The sequence below is a fragment of the Simochromis diagramma genome, unplaced genomic scaffold, assembly GCF_900408965.1.
Source record: "Simochromis diagramma unplaced genomic scaffold, fSimDia1.1 OVJJ01000284.1, whole genome shotgun sequence".
In the NCBI taxonomy this organism is placed as follows: Eukaryota; Metazoa; Chordata; class Actinopteri; order Cichliformes; family Cichlidae; genus Simochromis; species Simochromis diagramma.
The window spans coordinates 3,513,556-3,536,192 of record NW_024386871.1 but is presented as its reverse complement, the minus strand read 5'-3'; the positions used below and the strand labels follow the sequence as shown (position 1 = coordinate 3,536,192).

At 40.4% G+C, this 22,637-nt stretch overlaps 1 protein-coding gene across 7 annotated transcripts in view; it reads right to left on the bottom strand.

Annotated features, from left to right (window-relative positions):
* The window catches only part of ccser1 (coiled-coil serine-rich protein 1), a 122,602-nt gene extending 100,165 nt beyond the window's left edge, over positions 1 to 22,437 (bottom strand). For 3 of the 7 annotated variants that reach the window (XM_040031710.1, XM_040031709.1, XM_040031711.1), the window contains exons 1-5: positions 22,231 to 22,432; positions 16,009 to 17,026; positions 14,907 to 15,324; positions 8,655 to 8,839; positions 515 to 605 (exon numbers count right to left, since the gene is read on the bottom strand). In XM_040031710.1, coding sequence (XP_039887644.1) covers positions 515 to 605; positions 8,655 to 8,839; positions 14,907 to 15,324; positions 16,009 to 17,001 — 1,687 coding nt within the window. In that variant the 5' untranslated portion in view covers positions 17,002 to 17,026; positions 22,231 to 22,432. Of the gene's footprint in view, positions 1 to 514; positions 606 to 8,654; positions 8,840 to 14,906; positions 15,325 to 16,008; positions 17,027 to 22,230 lie in introns of all 7 variants that reach the window. The other 4 variants (XM_040031707.1, XM_040031708.1, XM_040031705.1 and 1 more) reach the window with 3 other exon arrangements.
* Between the last annotated feature and the right edge of the window lie 200 nt (positions 22,438 to 22,637).

The following is a 22,637-nucleotide window of genomic DNA, read 5'->3' as shown; positions in this document are numbered from 1 at the left end:
TTTAATTAAAAGAGATACAGATATAAAGGACATGAGTAATGTAACCTACAAACATGAGTCTGGGGGGTCAGAATTGTCCTCAAAGAGGGTCCAATCTGGCCCCCCAGACTGGATGGATTACCAAAGTGTAAAAGTCGCAATGAAGTCTTTTGTCATTGTAGTAAATGGGAGTGCAAATCATGAATCATAAAGAGTAAAAGAACTTGTTTAATTCCAAAAGATATCTCAGGGTTTTAACTTGTGATGCAATTGTTCATCATCCAGTCACATGTCCATTAACTCCCCTACACAGAGTTCTTCTAGAAACAAGTCCTGCTGCATAGGAGGCATCTTGAAAAGCTATTTTGAAGTATTATCTAAATGAACTTTGCATGTACAAAATCATCAGTGAAATCTGCTAAGAACTGGTTAAAAAGATTAAAAATGGTTGCAGAATTCTCTCACTGATTTCCTACAATGTCACCGCAAAATATGCAAATGTTTATTATGGCGGAAACAGCAGAAAAAACGTTACCATGTCGGTGTCGCTGATCATCGGAGAGATCCAGATCTAACATGAGGTCGTCTTCATCCAGCTCCGAGGAACCCAGGTTGTTCAGAACATCCTGATGAGAAAGAGCAAAAACACAAACATGAAATAAACTCCGAAAAGGTGAGCGATAAAGCAACGACTAATTATTATCCTCACAATAACATAATACAAAATAACAAATAACAAAATGGTTTTTTTTCCTGCTTTTGTAAAATGAACAAAAATAAAAGAGAATTTTTTGCCTGATGTTCTTATGATAGATCGTTTTGATACGATTTCAGTGAGGTAGTCATTAATCAAAAAGGTTCTGAAAACAAACGCTGAAACGCAGAATACTAATTATTACTATGTGACAACTTTACAAAAAATTATGAAACGATTCTCATCAAAGTAATCCAGGTGGGTCAGAACAATCAGAAGAAGAATCACTTAGCTGAAGAAATTAAACGTTATAAATATTAGTAATGATAATAATGCAGTTCTTTTTAATAGTGCACTGTATTTCTTCCCCCATTCTGCTTGCATTTAACAAGATATTTAGTTCTTCATCATTACATCCAAACTATCGAGAACAAATTGCTCTTCTTGTTATGTAGGGACGATTAATAAAGGGTTTAGTTTGAGAAAGCGAGAAAGTGCTCAATGAGGCTGTAGTTTGGTGCAGCCACTGTCAGCTTTTACCATGCTTCACAGGCTAAAAATTGCTGATGAATAAACAAGGGGAAAAAACAACTAGAAATCTACAGGAATTTATTCCCCATGACAAAAAACGAGCCAGTGCCTTCTGATTACTGAGTTTAAATTAATTCTCTTATGTAAAAACCAGTGTTGTCCAAACGTCAACAATAATAATCCAATAAGAAAACCTCCCTCCACCTTGGGTGGCCTTGAAATATCAACATTATCTTCACTGACGTTACGGTTTTAAAATTTCTTACAAACTCTTTAAATTTCAGAAAATAACTGATAAGATTTTCCTAATCCTTCGTCTCTTAAATGAGCTATAGCCACAGCAGCGCAGTGAGTCATGCTTCATCACTTAACAGCAGATATTCACTTGTAATCTTTCAGCAGAAGCTTCCATGTTCTTGGCATTATGAGGTTATAATGACGCAGTAAGATGTGTTTCCTTTACGTTCAGGATTTTAAAAGTCAATACTGCCATCCAATGGTTACAAATGGGTAAATTCACTGCAAAAAACACACAGAAGTATAGTGTGGCAAATACATGTATTAAAACACTGCGTATTCCTGCCTAACAGGAAGTGTACTTATAGGCTTTATTTATCAGCTAATGTAATATTTATGAGACACTTCTACATAAACTCATATATGTCAACCCCCCTGGGAACATGTTTTTATCATCAGCAGGTCTCTGTTGACTCAAATGAAAATCACAACCTGCATGTCAGTGCAGTTCTACATCAACATGTAGTGTAAGTGGGTAGCATTCCTGTCCTGGTTGTACTGGTAGAAATATCTTCCCTGAACTTGTGTGCACTAAAAAGTTACAAACCAAAACCAGAGTGAAATACCAGCATTCACAAACTACCAAGTACCAGTCTGGCACAACATCTACAGATTAAAATGCATCAGAAAATCCAATAACCATCTCTGTTCACTCCTCATCACTGTTGTTTGGACATAAACTGCCTCCGAGCGACTCTGTATCGATCTCCTCCCATCTGAACCTCAAAGCTCAGTGGCATCCCTGACCATTAAACACACCTCTGAATTTCAAATCAGTTGACTTTATGTTCTCCAAAGCAGCAGTTACGTGTTTATGAACATTCAAAATTATATCCTTTCCTTTCCCCCTCTGGATGGCGGGGCAGTAAACATCAGAAAAAGCTCCGAACGCATTTCAGTGTGATGCGCCTGAACACGTAAGCCCTCATTTCAGGCATTAAAGCTAATAGCTAAAAGGTATTGGGAAAAGAAATGAAGAGCCATACTGTGTGATGCTACTGCACACAGACTTCATTTGAAGCAAAATTACCCATTTTAATGTGCCCCTCCAACCACAGAAATGTGTTAATACGATTTTACAAGCATGAGATGTCACCTTTTTTACATCACTAATGTGAGTTGAATGAGTATAATCCTTGAGTTAATAGAGATAATATCAGATTCTGCTCTCATCAAAAAATGGCTCCATCTCTTAAATGCCTAGCAGAATGACATCCAAAACAGGGATAAGAGGAAGCAAGAGATTCTCTGTCCATAAAAAGCCAGAGGTTTCCATTCGCACTCTGTAAAAAATACCACATATACAGTCTATGAAAATTACATTTATTCACTTCTTTAAGGTGGTGAATGCATTAGTATCGCAGCAGAGCAATTTGGCTTTGCAGCCAGGTATTATGGCTGCAGATATTTATGGAGTAAAAAATGACTTCCTTTCTGTCTGAGTCGACGATTCGCAGCCAGTTGTGTTTACAGTGCGCCTGAGGGCATGAAGGATTGAACGTCCAGTGAAACTTCCGTTGAATAACACCTACTTGAGGGGAAAAAAACCTTGTTTCACAACTTAACACCTGACATTTGACATTTTCTAACAGCCATCACTCAATACAGAAACACCAGTCGTCCAAGACCGAAGCAACCCGAGTAAAACGTTTTCATATTCAACGGGCGATTCGATAAGAGAAACAAATCCAGATATTTGCACCGCTGACGCTGTAAGAAACTCGCTCCGAACGCGTGGTTTAGACTGACAGAGCTAACTTCGGAAGCATGAAATCTTTCCGAGAAGATTAAGAAGATATCACATATTGCAGGTTAAGATTTATTTCAGGTCATCTTGGAAGGCCAGCTGAAAGTTTGCAAGCATTTTTGACAAGTCAGAGCAGGAACTCACAGGCAAATTTAACAACACAAAAAACAACTTCAACTCTGACACGAGGCTTTCTCAGAGAAAAAGTGTCGATCAGACCAGCTTTCAGATCCTCTTTACAGTGAAACAAGTGAAGACATATTTATTTCCAGTATCAAATCTTCATGGTCTGCGACGTGTACAGTCAGGGGAAATTGCCATGGAGCACTAATTCAAGGATCAGTTTGTTTCCATATAAATAGCTTTTATCATTATTATTATTATTATTATTATTATTACAGACTACTCATTCTCATTTTGCAATAAATAATAAAGAATATATTTGAATTTTCATGAGCTAGCTGTCAGACTTACGTATAAAGAAAGCTATTGCAATTTGTTACTTTTTCTTTTAAATTCATTATTAATTCTTGTTTTTATTCAGCTGACTAGATTTGCTTGTTTCAACATAATTTTTAATAATTCTAAATGTTAAGTTTTACCACATTTTTTTTACTGTTGTTTTTGTTACTACTACAATAACTGAACAACACATTAGAACAGTCTCAATAAAATATGCGCACCAAAGCCTCTCAAGTGCTGACAACCAGTTAAATAAAACCTAATTAATTAAGAACAATAACCTTACTTATAATAATAATAATAATGATGATGCGATAATTTACTGCTGCCTTGATCTCAGGTACTTGTCTATCTTATCTGAGTGAATATATTCAAGTCTGAGTTTTGTTAAACAGTTGATTCTTGTTTTGATTTCTTGTGATGTTACAGATGTTTTTGATTCCTGTTGTCATCTCGTGGTTTTCTTGGTATTCATTTTCTCTGTTAGGATTCGGTGTTTTGGATCACGTTCTCAGTGATTGCCAGTTGTTTTGTATTGCTTGAGCGCTGCTCTTTATAGTCTCCTGGTTTTTCTATTATATTTCCAGTATCTTGAGCACGACTTCCTGGTTATTCTGGTTACTGTTTCGTGTTTATGGAGTCTGGATGCCCATTAAGATGAATTACTGTTATAATGTTTAGTTGTTGAATTTCAATTTCTCTTTTGAGCTTGTTAATTTTCATGAGTGTAGTTGTCTTGTTTTTCTAAGTTTATGACTTTGTCCTCTAGTGTTTCCTTGTATCTGTCCTCTTGTTTAGTCCAAGTCTTCTTACGTCCACATTTAGTTATGTGTCTTTGCCTTGTTTGGGTTTCATTTGGCATATGTTTTCTGTGTTGTCTTGCCTTGAATGTTGCTTAGTGTCTGACTCCCATGATTGCCCTGACTGTGTGTACCTGTCCCTTATCCCTAACAGTCCTTGTGTTTATATACACTGTAGTCCTCCTTATGTCCTTTGTCCTGTTGAGTGACTCTCCGTGTGAGCTGTCCTTCGCTTGCTCAGGTGTTTCCTGGTACTTTCTTGAATTACAGTCCACAGTTTTGTAGTTTAGGACTCTGATAATCCACAATAAAGTTTTACATTTCCTTTAGTGCTCTGCCTGCAGCGTTCTGTGCTCGGGTCCTCTGCACGACAATCTACACACTAAATGTGACAACTGCATACTTCAAAACCACCTTAAATTCGTGTTTATTTTGCAGCATTTTGGCTCATCTAGTCATTGGTGCGTATAAGTTGCAAGATCTTTTCTCCATAAACCATTACTGTCAGGGCTCTGCAGTATAACCATTGTGCATTAGCCTCAGAGAAAATCATTTGATTTGAACTTTCAAGTATATCATAATTGGTACTGCTTTTATGTGCTGTCTTGGGGCCAAGAGAGCATATAACACCAGTATGTGCGAACATCCTCTCTGTTTTTCATTCCCAAACCAAACCGTCTGCTTGTGGTCATTACAAATTCTGTCTTGGAGAGGAAGTGAATCCTTATCTGTGTATGATTAATACAAGTGCCATTTATGCTATCTAGCCTGCACAAGGCAACAATCAGACTGAGAAATATGAAAACAAGAGCCACTCTGTATTACAACACTGTCTAGCAATCAAGAGACTGTCGATAGTTGATATACATAAGTAAAACAGCCAATGTAAAGTGAATTCTGCCATATACATATCCATCAAACTACAAACTAAAATCCATGTTCAAAGTTGTTTGTTCTCTGAGATAAGAGACAATTCCCCAAGAATGTTTTTTTCAGCCACTTTTGAGTGTAATCATTGTCAGACTGTCACAGTATTATCACAGCTGTCATTGAGAGACTTATGAGCAAACAACACCGAATATGGTGACAAAATAAATATCTCACAGCTTCTCAGAGGGATATCAAAAAACAATAACTACTGGAATGAAATCGCCAAACGGCTCAAGCAAACATCGGCTTGCTTCAGTCCACAGCGGCGCGTCACAGTTTATCTTTGCAAATTTAACAAATTAGTCATTTGTCACTGCAAACTAAATCTTTAGTTTTTTGCATTGTATCCTTCAGCCGTTCTCTGTTTTGCGTCGCATAATCACTGTATCCCACAGGCTCTGTAACACATTACCACCATAATCATCCAAACAGTATACGTATAAACAATAAGCAAACCATTTGTATCCCAGTCATGCCCTCACTAAGTTTAGTTCTGTATTTAATTAGAAAGCTCACACTTAGGTATATACCTAACAGCTACCCCACAAATTTACATGACGGTAACAGTGGTGATGCATAATACACACTCCCAGGCTCGTACCTTTCCTTCATGACTCAGGCCCCTGACGGGCCCTTTATATACAAAGAAAAGGGAAATAAGACATTCCTTCATCTTTACTGAAGTGTGCATCATGTCCAGAGACAGATGCAATGAGTAAGGTATAAAAGACTTGTATTAGGGGTTGGAATCACACAATCCCTCATAGTATGATACAATACCATAGCAATGAGGGATTTGGCAATACACTGCAAGACCATTATCTACACCTGACATGACAAGAATCAGCACAGTGAAACTGCTAATCTACTGGCAATTCCCCATACAGCTATCTATAGTGTTTACAAAGAATGGTCGAAAAAAGAGAAACTAACCAATGAGCATGCAGTTCTCTGAGTGCAAATGCCTTGTTGATGCCAGAAGTCAGAGGACGTCTGGCTTCTTATCAGCTAGACTGCTTCTAGCTGATAAAGAAAGCAACAGCAACTCAGACAAACATTCATTACAAGCCAGGTATGCAGAAGAGCATCTCTGAATGTACAACAGCAGAAGACCACTCCGGGTGCCACTTCCTGTCAGTTTAAGAGCAGGAAACTGAGGCATGAAATCATGGATCCATCCTGCCTAGTATCAAGAATTGGGGGGATATTTTATTGTCCCACTTTGGGCCCCATTTGGGTACCAATTGAACATCATTTAAATGACACAACCAGCTTTGCTGAGCATGTAGATCCCTTAGTAATAATCTGTGAGTTGATGAACCACTTTTCCCTAATCGGTTGGTTAAGTACCGCTAAAAAGAATCAAGAAGTGGTGACCCTCAATAAACTGTTCCACCTCTACAGTGTACACTTCTGCATTCACCATTTCATTTACAGTCGATTCAACAGCGTCTCATTTCAAAATGTTACTTCCTGAGATTATCAGGACACTTACTCACCACCAACATACCATCACACCAACAATTTACAACTTTTTTTTCTGAGTCAAAGCTGAAAAAGTAAACACAGTCTGCATTGCTGAGGGCATGCTGGAACATTTAGTGTTTGCATAGCCAGAGGCATGAGCACTGAGTGAGATTAGGCCAGATCCTTTATTACATTACATATTAAATGGCATTGCATTAGTGGTTGGCTATGATTGAGGCCAATTACATCTTCTCTTTTTATTCCCTTTCAAAAGAGACACAATTTTATACTTGAAATGACAATCAAGTAATCAACTAAAGAGGGTATTTTCCCCCTCATTATCTTTATGTGTATTGTTGAAATTAAATGTAATCATTTAAAAACATGGTTTTAAATAGCAAACCATCTTCATCCAGACAAGGTTTACTTTTTTAAAAAATCTCTTTCTATACTAGTAAGCCTGTAAATGCATTTCAAATAACCCTTCATGTACACTGAGTATAGGCGTGCCAGTATGAACAGGCAGTACAGTGTTTACACCAGCTGTGTTTGCACAGCAATGGCAAAAAGTAAGGTCAGAGAGTCGTAGCACTACTTTAATAATGACTTGATGTTGTTAGTGAAAGTGACCAAACCCAGCAGCATTTCCACAAGTATCCTCTTTAAGGGTCCTTTAGCCAGCGTGAACGTTTTACATTTAGAACTGCACAACTTTTATTCAGCACCAGTATACCCCACCCTTAGTGTAGTTTGTTTGTGCAGATGTTAATGTGGTAATTCCACTCAGGTGTGGATCAAAACAAGACGCTTTGGAGAAGGTGGTATGAGTCCAGTTCCAGATAAACTCCAGTGGGGTTTGTTTTTGGCATAAATGTGATCCGACTTTGATCCGGTCCAACTACTGTGTGTATGCTGAAAGTTGGAGCTAAACGCCTTCCTGTAGCCAGCTATGTGGCCCATTCTGGGATGCAGCAGAGCATTATAGACATGAACAAACTACACAAACTATAGCAACTACCTGCAAAATTAACCAGTAGCTCACTTGGTATGTTGCCTTATTGACAATTTGGTCAAAGGACTACATTTTTTATCTCCTTCTGTATTTATTTAGTTCACGTGATTTGTAGTGATGCTTTTGGATTTGCTTGAATTTTCTGTGTGAAAAGAAACAAAATCACAAACTCCATACCAGAGTAAACAAACCGTAGGCATAAAAACACCTTAAATACCTGTAACACTGTTTCCACAATTGGTTGTTGCAGCATTTATCACAATAAAATCACTTGTCCCTCTTCATGTTAGCTATGTTTCTGAGGAGAATTTCTTTGAAGCAGGGCCAACAGAGTGGTGTGGCCAATATCTCATCTGAGATGCGTGCATTTAATAAAGTGCCTCCATCACTGACCAAAAAGGCAAAACTCCCGTAGGCACCTCAACACAAATGAGTACATATGCATGATATAAAGCAACACAATACCACACAAATAATAAAGCACAAAAGTGCTTTAAATATGCAGAAACACACACACACAAATTAATATATTTTTAACTTTTTTTTTCGTTACACTTTTGTGCTTTATTATGTATTATAACCTCACAAAAATATATGACTAGCTGATGTAAAATATATATATAAATAAAAAATAGTTTACCGCAAATGTGCACAAACAACTACTGATGACATAATCATCAAAGGGCACTGCTGTCGAATAAACACACAAACAAACACAGAAAGCTTAAGACCTACCAGGCTCCCGAGTTTAGACGATGAGGAGTCGTTTCTGTGTTTGAGCAGACCACATCCCTCCATGCCAGGGGCTTCTCTGTGGTTTCCATGGATACGAGGACCACCAGCCCCCTCGGACGAGGAGCGCAGACGTCTTTCCATCCGCATCACCTCGTGGTAGGGGCTGGCACTGCTGCACAGTGAGGCTGGAGGAAAGAATGAAAGAGAATTACACAGTCAGACAGACAGATGGAGAGAAATAATGAATTCAGGTGAAATTGTTATAACAGTGATTCCACAAGCATAGATGTAATCACGTTTTATTGTATTCCTAATGCAGTCAGCCCTATTTCCTGTTAGAAAGGGGCTTTTGTTTCATGAAACTAAATCACAATGTTTTATATATTCAACATTTTAAACGACATTCAATCTTCCATTTACAAAGCTTTTCAGCAATATTGCTTTTGGTCAAATGCTATTTATTGTTTTCAGGGGAAATACTCCTTAGACAGATAAATGAAAGATTGTTATAATTGCTCTATTTTGATCTCCTAGAAGATTGAAGTGAAAACAGAGAGACAATACCACATCCTGTCACTAAGCAAGAGGAGACACACAGACACACAAAAACAAGACTTTGTATGAGCCATTTTACCTTCCTTATTTCTTGCTACACTTGCACACTGTTACCTGAACCTTTACACGCGCAAACAACAGGTATGTAAGTCGGTAGTCTTCATGCAAGAACTAAGCAGACATGAGAACACTGAAGAAGTGCCATGATTGCATCTGTAACTACACATGGAGTTACAACACATTGGGACCCTTATTGTAGACTGTTCAAATGTTTGCACAAAAAATTCCTTTTTTGTAGAGTCAACAGATGAGCTTATTTGTCTCAGTGATAGTCTGTCAGTAGTTCTCACTGCCTGGAAGCCAGAAACTCAAAGTGTAAATCAATATTCAGCTATTTTCCTTCAGGAGGGATTGCAACATGCTGTGTGTGTCTGCGTGTTGCTAAAATAGGCCATTAATACCATGTTACGTGTTCGCTTGCAGACAGTCCTTCAATCAAGCCATGTTTCGACTGCACAACAGCATGCCTTGAACAGTTGCAATAATCAAGGTTACAGTCCTTCTAGAGTTTCTAACAGAAGAAAAAAAAAAAGGCAAATCGGGAGCATCATCAAAGTGTATCAATGCCCACATTTTATACAGGAAACGTTTTGAACATGACTAAACCTTGGTGGATTATCAAGTTTCTTATCAGTCTCTTCAGTTTCAACTGTGAAGGTAACAAAACAACAATTTAGCGCTACAGTGGTTAACACATTTGTCTCACAAGTGAAAGATCCTCAGTTCAAGACCGTGAGGAAACACAAATCCAGTCAGAAGGCGACATAATGCCAGCACTAAGCCCGGATAAAAGAGAGGACTGCATCAGAAATGGCATCTGGCATAAAATTGTGTGAACCAAATCAAACGAGTGGATCCATCTGCTGTGGCGAAGAAAATAAGGGAGCAGCCAAAAGTGCCTGTACTGCCGGTATGCAACTGACCTCTGATTCCTCATCAAACAGTTTAGACAGTCCTCCCAGTGAAACCCTGGACTTCATGTTTGAATGATTCAAATTTTCTTCTTCTATTGCCTGGTGCCTTTAGGGCTCGCCACAGCAGATTGTCTGCTTTCATCTCACTCGATCTCTAACATCCTCTTCTGTCGCTTCTGTGGTCTTTCTCTTGTCCTTCTGCCTGGGAGCTCCATATTCAACATTCTGTGTCCAGTATATCCACTATACTTCCTCTGCACATGTCCCAACTGTCTAAACCTTGCCTCTCTAACGTTGTCTCTAAACCACTCAACCTCAGCTGTTCCTCATTTCTTTTCCATTCCAGTCAGTCCTAACAAAAATCTTAGCATCTTCAACTCGGCTTCTTGTCTTTGTTGTAAGTACCAAACCGTACATCATAGTAGGTCTCAGTACCATCTTGTAAACCTTTTCTTTTCACTCTTGCAGCTTCCTTCTGTCACAAATCACCCCAATAGTCGTCTCCAACCGCTCAACCCTTTCTTCTTCACCTCTCTTGAGCACTCAGCTGCTCAAGAGAGCCGTTTTGTAGGCATTTTTTGTTATTACCAGAGAAAGTCTGGCAAGAAGAAAGTGCGCATTGTGTTGCAGCAGCTGGAGGTGAATTAAGAATAACATTAACAAATCAGCTTTATTTAAGAAAAACACTTTCAATGTGACACTTACTGTTTCAGTCAGTCCACAGCTGCCACTAATTTAATATACTGAAAGGATTTTTCCAGATTAACTGCCTGAGCTGCTGCAAGAAGGACTGACAGCCACACGAGTTTTAAATCTGATTTGAAATTCATGTTGCCGATTTCCAGCCCTAATTCGTTTATTGTCTGGAAACATTCTCACTCCCAACTTTGAATTAGCAAACAATTTGGAAGCAAACAATGCAAAGGCATTATGCTCCGTATGTCAATACAAATCATCTTGTAGTCTGCAATCATCAAGTGGGAACAAGCTGTGAGACATGAGAATAATATCATTTTAAATCTCGATTATGCCAATTTACAGCACCTCCACTTATCAGCTTCCTGGGAGAATCTCTTTGATAGGCTTGATAATGAACTCTCAAGATTTTTATTGGCATTCTAATTCACACTTGTACAATCACGCATAGGGAAGTAATAAAACCAAACAACACTGAAGTAGCAGGAGCATAGCATCACTTTAACTTCATAATAAATGTTTACTGTCAAACTCATTTCAGCAGAGATGAATGTGGATCTTTTTTGATGAAAACGTAACAGTGACTATATTAACAGCAATTTGTTCAGATCATACTTACAAATGAACATCTCCAATAATACAATAATACTGTTGCCATGAATTTTTTCATGGAAAAACAACAATTTAGAATCCGACAATTATTCACGTTCAATATGTTTGCATGCATCAGTATGTGACGCGGGTCCACGACATGTTTGAGGACAGTGAGACGGTGATGAGGTGTATGTTAGGAGTGACAGATGAGTTCAAGGTGGGGGTAGGATTACATCAGGGATTGGGCCTGATGAGCCCTCGTTTGTAGTAGTAGCGCAGAATTCTCTATCGACTATAACGTTTGATGACATTGCGACTGCCCCTGAGAGTAAGTAGTAGGTGGAAGAGAAACAGGTGGGGTGGAGGTATGCTCTAGAAAGGAGGAATGAAAGTTAGAATACACGTCTGAGAACGAGAAGGAGACAGGTGTAACAGTGACCATTCAATGAGCAGAAGGGGTGAAGTCAGATGAGTTTAAGTACTTTCGCCTGTCTCATGCAAATCCGAAGCAACAAATGGTGCTTAACAGAGGTGAAGAAAAGAGTGCAGCCAGGGTGGAGTAGGCGGAGAAAGGTGTTAGGGGTGATTTGTGATAGAGGATAGCAGCAAGAGTCAAAGGTAAGGGCTACAAGATGGTAATAAGACCTGCTATGATGTATGCTATACTGCCATAAGTATTTATGCACCCACCCAAATAACTGAATCCAGGTGTTTCAATAACCTTTATAGTCACAGGTGTACAAATCAAGCACCTAACCATACACACTGCTTCTGAATACCTTTGTGAAAGAATGGGTCGCTCTCAGGAGCTCGGTGAATTCCAGCCTGTGCAACAACTCCGGTATTCGACAGTCAACTATTAGTGGTATTATTCGACAAGTGAAAGTATTATAAAGTGTGAATCTGTGTTCGACTACTCCGCCTAGGCTGCACTGTCGAGCGCAGATCCACTGAGCGCTCAACACAGACAGCATAGTCAGAAGGAAGAGCGCAGGGCAAGCTAGCGAGACAGAAGTTAAGCTCTACTTGCAACATTCAGATCTGGCGTTTGGAATTATTTTGGTTTTCATGTGACGTATGACCCTGAAGGTAAGCGAGTCATGGACTAAAGTAAAACAGTATGTTGGATGTGCCATGCAATGCTCAATTACATTGGTGTGAACTAGTGTGTTAGCGCAGTTAGCTCGTTAACGTGTTGGCCGTCTAGCCCCATGCACGGAGCGATCGGCGGTAGCTCGTTAACGGAGATTTGCCGTGTTGTGGCGTTAAGGTCATTTCAACGAGATTAACCTGAAAGCACTAGTGGGAACACAACGAATATGACTGCACATTTACGCCGACATCATCCTAGTGCAAAGACAAAAACAACAAGCATGCTACTAACTTTAGCCGAGTCATTTAGACAGCTGTTAGCACATGATTCTCCTTATGCTGCTGAGAATATAGCCCAGAAGAAGCGGATAGTATAGCTTTTATTTTGGAAAGAGCCATTTCTCTGTAATAAACTCTCTTTTCCAAAGATGAGTGATTCCTCAATCAGATACAGGGCTTGCAATATCGCTAGCCCGACGTCCCGGAGCTAGCGATTTTTTCAGTCGGGCTACCAAAATCTATCTCTTCCCTGCCCGTCGGGCTATTGTAGGAAAAATATATGTCAATGCTTTTGCATTCTTTCAGAAATGTAGCTGGGTAATTATGTCATTGGCATCGGTGAGCCACTGTCAATATGTGACATATTGAAGTCGCGTTTGAATTTGCGCTTGTTTTTTTGCTTTCACTTTGCAATCGTGCGAACTGTGTATAGAGAGCGACAGCACTGATCTGTGAGTGATGATAATTTGTGCACCAATTCCTCTGACATCGTCTTATTAATCGTTAGCTTACTATGCAAACATGACAAGTGAAATCTCCCGCAGCTTAAACATGTGAGAGGTTGATCGCGCAGAGAATCGCTGAGCTTATGTGAGTGAGCGTGTAAAAGCATTTCAGTTCTGCTGAGCCAAATAAGACAGGTCGGGGTGAAGAAGTGACAGCCAAAGAAAAGCTTACCACAAAACGGAGAAGTTATGACAAATCAGACTATAAGGCAAAAAGAAAGTGCAGCTTTATGGTTTCATGGACAAAATAATTTCTGTGGCTGCAATATGATGAGCTAAATAACCAGGGCTGCACATAAGTGGTCCGCAGGTGCGCATTCGCTGTCAAAATAAAAAACACGCACAAGGGTTAGGGTTAAATTTAAAAACTGTACTTTTGAGTTAAAATATATATTTATAATTTTAATAAATGACAAATTAAAAAGGCATGAACATTTTTTTTGTATCGAAAAAATATCGAACCGTGACACCAAAGTATCGAACCGAACCGAACCGTGAATTTTGTGTATCGTTGCACCCCTAATAAAGTGGTAGGCGACATAAAATCACAGAGTGGGCTCAGTGAATGCTGAGGTGCGTAGTGCGCAGAGTCAGTTGCTACAAACTTAATGTGACCTTCAGATTAGCTCAAGAACAGCATGTAGAAAGCTTCATGAAATGAGTGTCATATCATGATATCAATGATATCAATCAATACAGCAATTCCAAACAAGACAAGCCCAGGCATATCTGAGAGCGAGAGCCATGTGTCAGCTTCTCATGATGATGATTTAGTACCAAATGTGTTTCGCCACTTGAGGCCAAAACACACCATCAGAATCCACACGACGTGGAGATACTAGCAACTGGTCATGTGCAACCAATAGTAAACAAATGACTCCCCCAAGCATGGCTTGGTGTGACAGGACGAGCAAACAGTGGAATGAAATTACTGATTTGGTTTGCTGTCTCACCACTATTGCACTGTAAAGCTGCTTCTGCTGGCACCTTGTGGCAACAGATTTACACTTTCAATTATGTAGTCTGTCATCACTGACAGTAACTCGCTGGAAAAGGAGGATAGAAAATGCCCTCATTTTCTTTGCAGTAATAAATGCTGCTCTCTGCCGCTGCAATTACAGATAAAATGTTGTTCAGTAGTTTTTTCTCTATATCTTCTAAACTGTCATCAAAATCATGATCGTAAGTTCCCTTAAAATGTTGTAATATCATTTTGAGCCTTTTATTGCCAAACCCTACACTGGTGTTTTGGAAATGCCTTATCTGTTCAAGTCAGTACAGTGAATCTGTGTGTTTAAGTCATAAAGTGTGGAAAGAAGTACAAGACAATGAAAGTGTCAAAGTGAACAAAGTGTATGTGTGAAGTTAAAGGCTTAGTTTCCAGCAAACATAACGTGTGTACATTTTTTTCTTGGTGTGTGTTTCTTACATCATGGGATCAGCCCAGCTCTATGACTCACACTGACCACATAGGCTGTATACATTTGTATGCCCGTGGCTTTGGCTTTGCATGTAAATATGTTATTTACATGCAAGCATTTGCTTGAATTTGATACCTGTGTGTGGTTTCCTCAAGTGAGAGGGTCTGGGTTCATGGCAGCCGCAGAAGCTTCCTCTTTCTTGAAAAGATCGCGTGGTTCTTGCCCTCCTCTCGGACTGCTCAGGGTTAGAGTGGCAGCCCTCACTGCGTACGACGCACGCCTCGCTCTCACTTGTGGTCTCTGTGTGGTAACCTGTCTTCCTCTCTAAGTCCAAGTCCTCCCTCTTCTCTGCTGACAACTCTTTCCTCGCTTCCTTCCTTTCCTCCTCCCTCTCCTTCCTCTCCTCCAGTGACTGTTCCCGCAGAGGTAGGCAGGGTACGGCCGTCTCAGGCTCCGAGACGGAAACGGCAGTTTCATAGTCCGTGTTGTTGGCTGTGCTGGTGTCCGGGAGTAAGGGTTTTTCAGTGCTTGATTGGGCAGGAGTGAAGAAAACCTGAGGAGAAGGCATTTTATTTAGTATGTGCAAAGTTCAAATTTCTCACTGGCAAGATAATGAAGCAAAAAGCTAACAGTTTACATACAGAAGATCGCCCTTCAGCTAGCATTTAAAAGGTGGATGTTTGTGTTCTCATGCACCAAAGTGCACATGTTTAGACGGCAAAATAATGCAGTCTTTACTACTCTAAAGCCATAAAGGAAAGTGAATGGTTTCATTTTTTGAAGTTCCCTCAGCTGGCAGTAAAACAGAATAATATCTCTGAATAAATGCTTGAAGGAGGAAAAGTTGTGAGCGTAAAGGTGTGAAATGCGAAGGGCAGAATTCAGACATGCACTAGTCTTCTTTTTCATGCCTAAGCTCTTTCAATAAAAGGATTTTTTATGCCCGGTGCTCAACTTTTATTCCATATTTCACACACTCCAAACAGTGGTCACAAATACTCGTCCTTTGTGCTTGTTCTTGTTTTTGCATTTAACGGCAACTGCAGCTGTATTCCTGAAGCCCTAACATTTTTTGATCTTTTTAAGTCTATTTGGTTACATGCAGACCGATTACTTAGTATTTAAATGTGGTGCGTTTTTATCATAAAAGCTGTTATGTGTTATTAAACTCATTGTTAGTCTATACTGGTTAACCCCATTTGATTTTAAACCTTCTTCAACAAAACAAACATGATACCTGGGAGGTAGAGACAGCCACGCTGAAGTTTTCTGGAACAGGTGGATGATCGGTTGGAGCAGCTTCCGTATCTACCCCTGGTGTAGAGGCCGGTTCTGGTGCTGAACCCGATCCGGGGCTCGGAGCTGGCAGCGCATCTACTTCAGATACAGAGTCTTCAGTGATTGGAATGAACTCGGAAGGAGTGATCGCTGTGGTTCGATCCTCTGATATCATAGGGGACTGGAGTGAGCTCTCACCACCAGCACCAAGTTCACCAGGCCAGGATCCTGGGGTGAGCCCTCCTGCCCCTGGAGTGATGGTAGCGGTGGTGCTGGGAGGCTCCAGCTTCACTTCAGGGGGCCTGTGATGATCAGATGTCCGGGAGAAGCGTTGGTGAGCTGAGAAAGACTTCGGAAGCAGCTGTTTCTTCTGGCGTGATGACCGTCTGTTGTTGTTACTGCCGCCACTGTAGTCATCGAGGATCCCGGAGTCATCGCCCTCATTGGTTCCCGAGCTGCTGATGCAGTTGATGAACACATTTCGATTGGTCGTAGAGGACGATGATGAAGCCTTGTCAAAGTCCTCAGTCTGAGAGCGTGTGATTTTCTTTTGCTTGTGGCTGCCAAATCCAAATGAGTGGCGTGACTTGGGCCGTCCGCCGCCATCGCTGAACCCCGTTGACACCGACGTGCTTATTGCCTGCTGATTATTTCCGTTGGCATCGGTGCCCTGTGTCAGCGGCGGCGTGAGGTTGAGGTTGATAGGCTGGACACGTGGATCGCTGTTCCGTTTACTTGCGAAGCTGAGAGACGGCGTGCGGAACAGGCTCCGCCGTTTCCCGGTGCTGCCGGAGCTGGAGTTGGTGCTGGAAGGCGAGGAGGTGTGGACGCCATTTCCCACTCCGCCTGAAGATGGAGAGGAGGGAAGGGACTCCTGCCTCTTGCTGCTGCTGCGGCGGAAGATTGGCAGGCGGGAAACAAGAGTTGATCGCCGTGAGCCTGATTCACCCATTTAAAAGCTGAGGCAGTGGGCCACTCTGAGAGAACAAGCAGACAGAAACATTTAATAAATAAACCATTCATCAACTCCTGAATACTGCATGGTATACACCACTTCTTCTCTGGTGCCAAACCCTTATGTGGCTAAGAACTCTCAAAGTCCGGTCCATTAACCCTTGGAGCACAATTTTATTTTTCAAAAATGGAGTTTAACTGCACAAACTGCTCACATTTCCCACTCTTAAAGTTCCTGCTGCATCTTTACCCATTCTGATATGGAAAAAGTGTCATACTTAAGAGATTTTTCCCAAATTGGGCATGTGAAATGACTCCTTAAACCAAAACAGTGTTGTTTACACCATTTCTCCTACTGTCTATGTGTGAACTTTCTCTAATGGAAAAATTTAATCAAACACCTGCCTCAAAAGAGCTCAAAAGAGGCAAAAACAGAATCTCATTTCACATTTATTCCATACAAATAAAGTGGTTGTCAAGTCTGAATACACCCAGCATACTGAAGGGGCTTAGCTGAAGTGTACTTCTGTTTATTGTACATCAGTACATGTGAACAAAGACGGCTCTAACACTCTCACAAAGGTGTGAGATCTCACAGAATGAGAGGCAGTATTTTTCATTCGGTAAAGCAGGTATTCTGGGTGTAAAAGGCCTTTTTGTCTGTCATCAGCCTGTCAGATAACATTCAGCGCTAGCAGCAGTCGATGTTCATCTGTTGAGCCACATCAATTCGGGGCTTGCTAAATGTCTGAAGACAGGAGGGATGAACGGGTGAAAGACTTTAAAATAGTTCAATTATTTTTTTATAATGAGAATTTCTTTGTTTCTCTCTAGCACAAAAGTGGATTAAACTAACAAGAAAACCAAAAAATAACATCTGTTTTGGCATCGGCTACTGGACAAATTGTTTTTTTAAAGACATCAATACTAGCCGAGAACTTCACTTTTAGCGCATCCCTATTTTAAGGTCATCTGGCGTGTCTCACAAAAAAACTGCTGCTCTGATACATCTCATATTTCATAAGATCAAACAGTAAAAAAGGCTCTTTATTGCCCCAAAACGTCATTTTCACTTGGAAGTGCATGTAAAGAAAGTTTTTACGTGACTATTATTAGATCTGCTATGAGACCTGGAGGGTTGATTTCTGTTTAACATGTCACACATTACAATTAACATTTACTTGACAACTAAATTGTGCAGACAGACCTAACCCAAGGGGAGAGCCAGACAAACACAGAATGGAAGGAAGTGAAGAAGAGAGAGTTACAAAATATCCTAAGCGCTCATTCGGGGTTTTTTTTTTGTATGGATGTACTAGAAAAAGATCAAATCTTAGCACAGTTATTTACAGGTACGCTAAGTTCATTTTTTAAGGTCATTTGATAGAAAAAAGAATGTTGTACTCATAAATATACACTTTCCTTCTAATAAACAATTTAATTACGTTCCCACATTATACGAGACTTTATCCACTAAGTATCTGAGTCCAACAATGCTAGATCAACTTTAAAAAATGTTTCATTAACAGAGACTAACAGCAGCTAACAGATGCTAACAGCAGCTAACAGATGCTAACAGCAGCTAACAGAGGTTTTTCTGCGCTTAACAACAGAAAAGTTCAGCGTATCCTCAAAGCTCACCTCGGTATCACAGAAGCAAGCTTCACTTAATTGTTTATCCTACATTGACCACCATAGCTAGGATTCTGCACTTGAATTAGGAGGGGTAAGGAAATGACGTCCAGTATCACCTTCAGCCATACGCAATATGGTTGAAATGACCTGTGGCTCTTTAGTGGTTCACTGTGTGTGTGTTCCCCTGGTCTTTCTCCTCTCACTATTAAATAAAGGGGAAAAATGCCCCTAAAAGAATTCAGTAATGGATTTATAGATTTTACGCGCTGAGCCTCTAAGTGTTTGCAGTGGTGCAGATTATCCATACATTATAAACTACTATGTAGCTTTCACAAGCACTAATAAATCAGCCACTGATTGAAAGCACAACATGGAAAAGAACAAAATAGGAAAGACCAGAATTTTGGAAAAAAAAATATAACAGCACCAGTACAACTCATGGCCAACCATAACTTCCTGGCCTATAGCTCACCCTCTCACCTGCACTGGCTGTTGAGAATACAAAATTAGAGCGTCAGCCTACAACAATGTTCCTCACATGACCTTACAAAGAGAGTCTCTGAGTAAACACAATGCCCCACTGCTAGTAGGAACTGACTAAAGTTCCCCTTTTTGAGTCATAAAGGAAGGCTTTCATTTGAGCAAATACTCCTGTCATTGTTTTTTTGCACTCAGTAAGCGTAACAGTGACTATGCAGTCCCGGTACTATTGAAGAGCCGACCTCTCTAAGAGCTCCTGAAGTGTTTTGTTTTCAATCTCTGCCTAATAAGCTTACATTAACACTCTCCACTCTGAAGTGGTGTATTATTAGTGTCACCTACCTGAAAGTAAATGTTCTCATATTCTAAATGTGATGCAAAGTTTAAATTACAATTTAACTCAATGCAATGTATAAAACGGAAAAGGAAGAGAGAGAGGAAGTCAATAAATAGTACTGCCAAACAACGGCGTTAATATCACACGCAAAACAACTCATCATACACGTATTAGGCTAGGGTCTGTCCTCGATCACATCTAGCTGTTCGTGCAAGTCGAGACAGAGCGGTCACCAGCCGTATCAAACGCTTCCTTTTCAGATTAGCCAACAGTTTAGTAGCTTTAGATTTTCAACCCACCACACAGCCATTTGACCTGGTCATAGTACTCTGGGCTAACCGATTAAGACAACCAATTAGACAGATTAAATCAGATTGAGAACGCCTCTCTCATTTAACAATAAGGGCAAACAACCTGTTGTCAGACTTTACAGGGGCTGAAAATGTCAAATATACACTCACTCAATACTACCTTTGGAAGCATTGTTTTATTATAATCATGCTGTCATCTATAATCTAACACAAATTACATTATAGGCTCAAAAGAGCTAACAGACACTCAGGCATTTGACTAAACTCATCAGTAACTGCTCATGAAGCGAGGCTACCTACAAAAAAGGAAGCAAAACTTCACCTAATCTGAGTTCCCCTTTGCTTTGCAATTAGTCTCAGAGCTGCTGAGCTGAATGCAAAGTGTTCGTTTTGCTGTGAGCTGGCGTTGCTTCTATATAACTGTCCGCTTAGATGTTCACTTAAATCAAGAATTACTTGAATTGGAGAAGAAAGATTTCTAAGCACGTTTCTAGATCTCCAGCTCTAGTTTTCCCAAATTAAACACATGATAGGGTACGTTTTCTGTCATTGTGGCCTTCACTCCATGTAACAATAGTGATGCATTAAAATCACAATCCTCAAATAAACCAAAACAGAATGAAGAACTTTACTCATGCAGCGCTCTGTGGTTTTTGGCATCTTATCGACACACCCTACAACAATCAGCAGACAATGCCACAAAGACACCCTCCCATCTCAGAGGAATTTTACACTGATACTGGACATGATCATCGGTTTGAAATAATAGGTGTGTATAGGGTGTGAAAAATGGGTGTTGCCTATAAAACAGGTTCTGGGTGCGATAATTTTCAAAACCATAACCACATGTTAGAGTTAATGCAAACCATACTCTTCTATTCAATGTAATGAAAGATTGCAGGGAAGGAGTGCTATTTGAAAAGCGTGTGTTTTCATAGAAGGAGTAAGCAGGCTGCAATGCTGCTGTAGACAGTGTTATCAAAGAAAAACATTCCCATATTTTTTAGCAAACACCTCCATGCTGAAAAACATAAATACTACTGGATTTGAACTACAAGCTATAGTGCTACATTACAAATAATCTAGTTATACAGCCAAGGTTATAACTAGTCTTTTATCAGTCTATCTCATCTAGCTACTTCTGACTGTCTGTGTTGATGATATTTAATAAACGCACACACCTCTTTCCCACAAGCCAGGGCATGTGGAGAAAACAAAAAAACAATCTTAAGCGATAGGATGCCAATTTAACCATGAATGGAACTGAGAACTGTAATCCGTCACCATTGCTAGAGTGAATGGAAGATTAGTAAAGTGCAGTCTGCAAACATATCCTAACATAAACTAAGCAACTTGTTATATAAACGTCAGCCTGATATTTGGACAATACATGTTTAAATAGGGAAGACCTGTGAGCGTATCATGGATAGAATGCAAACTCAAATAAGCATATGGATGGTTCTTAAAAGCAACTACGTTTTTTTTAAATCACAGCAGAAGTAAAATTAGAGACAAACAGGATACATACAGGAAACTTGAAGGATTAATGAAGCATAGAAGTAATATGTGAGCAAACAGATCGACTGAATGAACAGCAACAGAATGATGTTATAACTGTCACTCACAAGCAACTTCTAACACTTTAATAACCCTGTAATATCCAGCAGTTCAGCCGCAACACACTTACACTCTATTACATACATTTTTATAGGAGTGTGATACACTGCACCGGGATCACTGGAGCCATGATCACAAAATACTGTTGTAAACAGTGCTGCACATCATGCCAAAATAAGCATTTTTCCATCTGCCAACACAGACCATCGCTGTGTGCCAACCACGCACAATAATAAGGCTTCTATTAACGTGAAGCAGCGATGTTAGATAACCCTGAGGCCACAGGAGGCATTTCACAACTGCTTTCATGAGCTCCAGCAATGAATGCTGTGGTCCTTAAGCTTCTGCTGAATTACATGCTTCTTAGATCTGCTGATGATGATGATGATGGGCTCAAAATCACAACAATGAATGGGCCTCAGCGTCTGTAGTTACAGTTTAACCTGCACTTCTCACAACTGCTCAGAGGACCCTGCTCATTTATTATTGTGCCCGTGAATCAGCCTGCAGCTGCTTCTGATTGTAAATTATTTGCATTAAGATAAGAATTGTGGATGTAAATGAATGAAGCCAGCAGGTCCTCAGCGGGGCGCCGACAACTGTCAAACCGAAAACGTCAACAACGCTCTGAAGCCTTAAATCCCGACTAGCTAACCGAAACCGGGACACTGAAGTGCTGGCGCTAATCGCCACCACGACGCTGAATCGGTAAAGCAGTGGGAATCGCTTTCTCTACTCCGCAATGGTCAGCGGTGTCCGGAGGAAATACAGCGGCAGGCTCCGTCCGGTGGTTCCGGTCAGGCTGGCTAGCAGGTAGCGGACAAACACACAAATGTGCGTATTTTACCTTCAGAGGAATCCCGGAGTCTCCACCGAGGCCCCCCTCCGGCGCACAAACAGATGGATAAACCTTCGCTTTGTGGTCATACGAGTTATTATAACCTACATGAATGAAAATATCTGGGATAGGTAGCACCTTGTGTTGCACTGACGCCAATATGACACCTCAGTGACGTGGATTCGCCCTTTTCTCGTTCGTCGCTTCCGCGTTGCGACGACGGGCAGCGAGCGTGGACAACGTGACGTCCGTACTCCTCCTCCTCCTCCTCCAATACCCTCACAGACCAGCATCCTCCTGCAGGTGGATGATTGGACGATTCAGTCTTTCTTTGGCGAATTCAACCACAAGAAAAAGAGAAAAGAATCCTGATGTGTGCCCTTATAGTCAGAAACCACCAAATACCAGGATTGCAG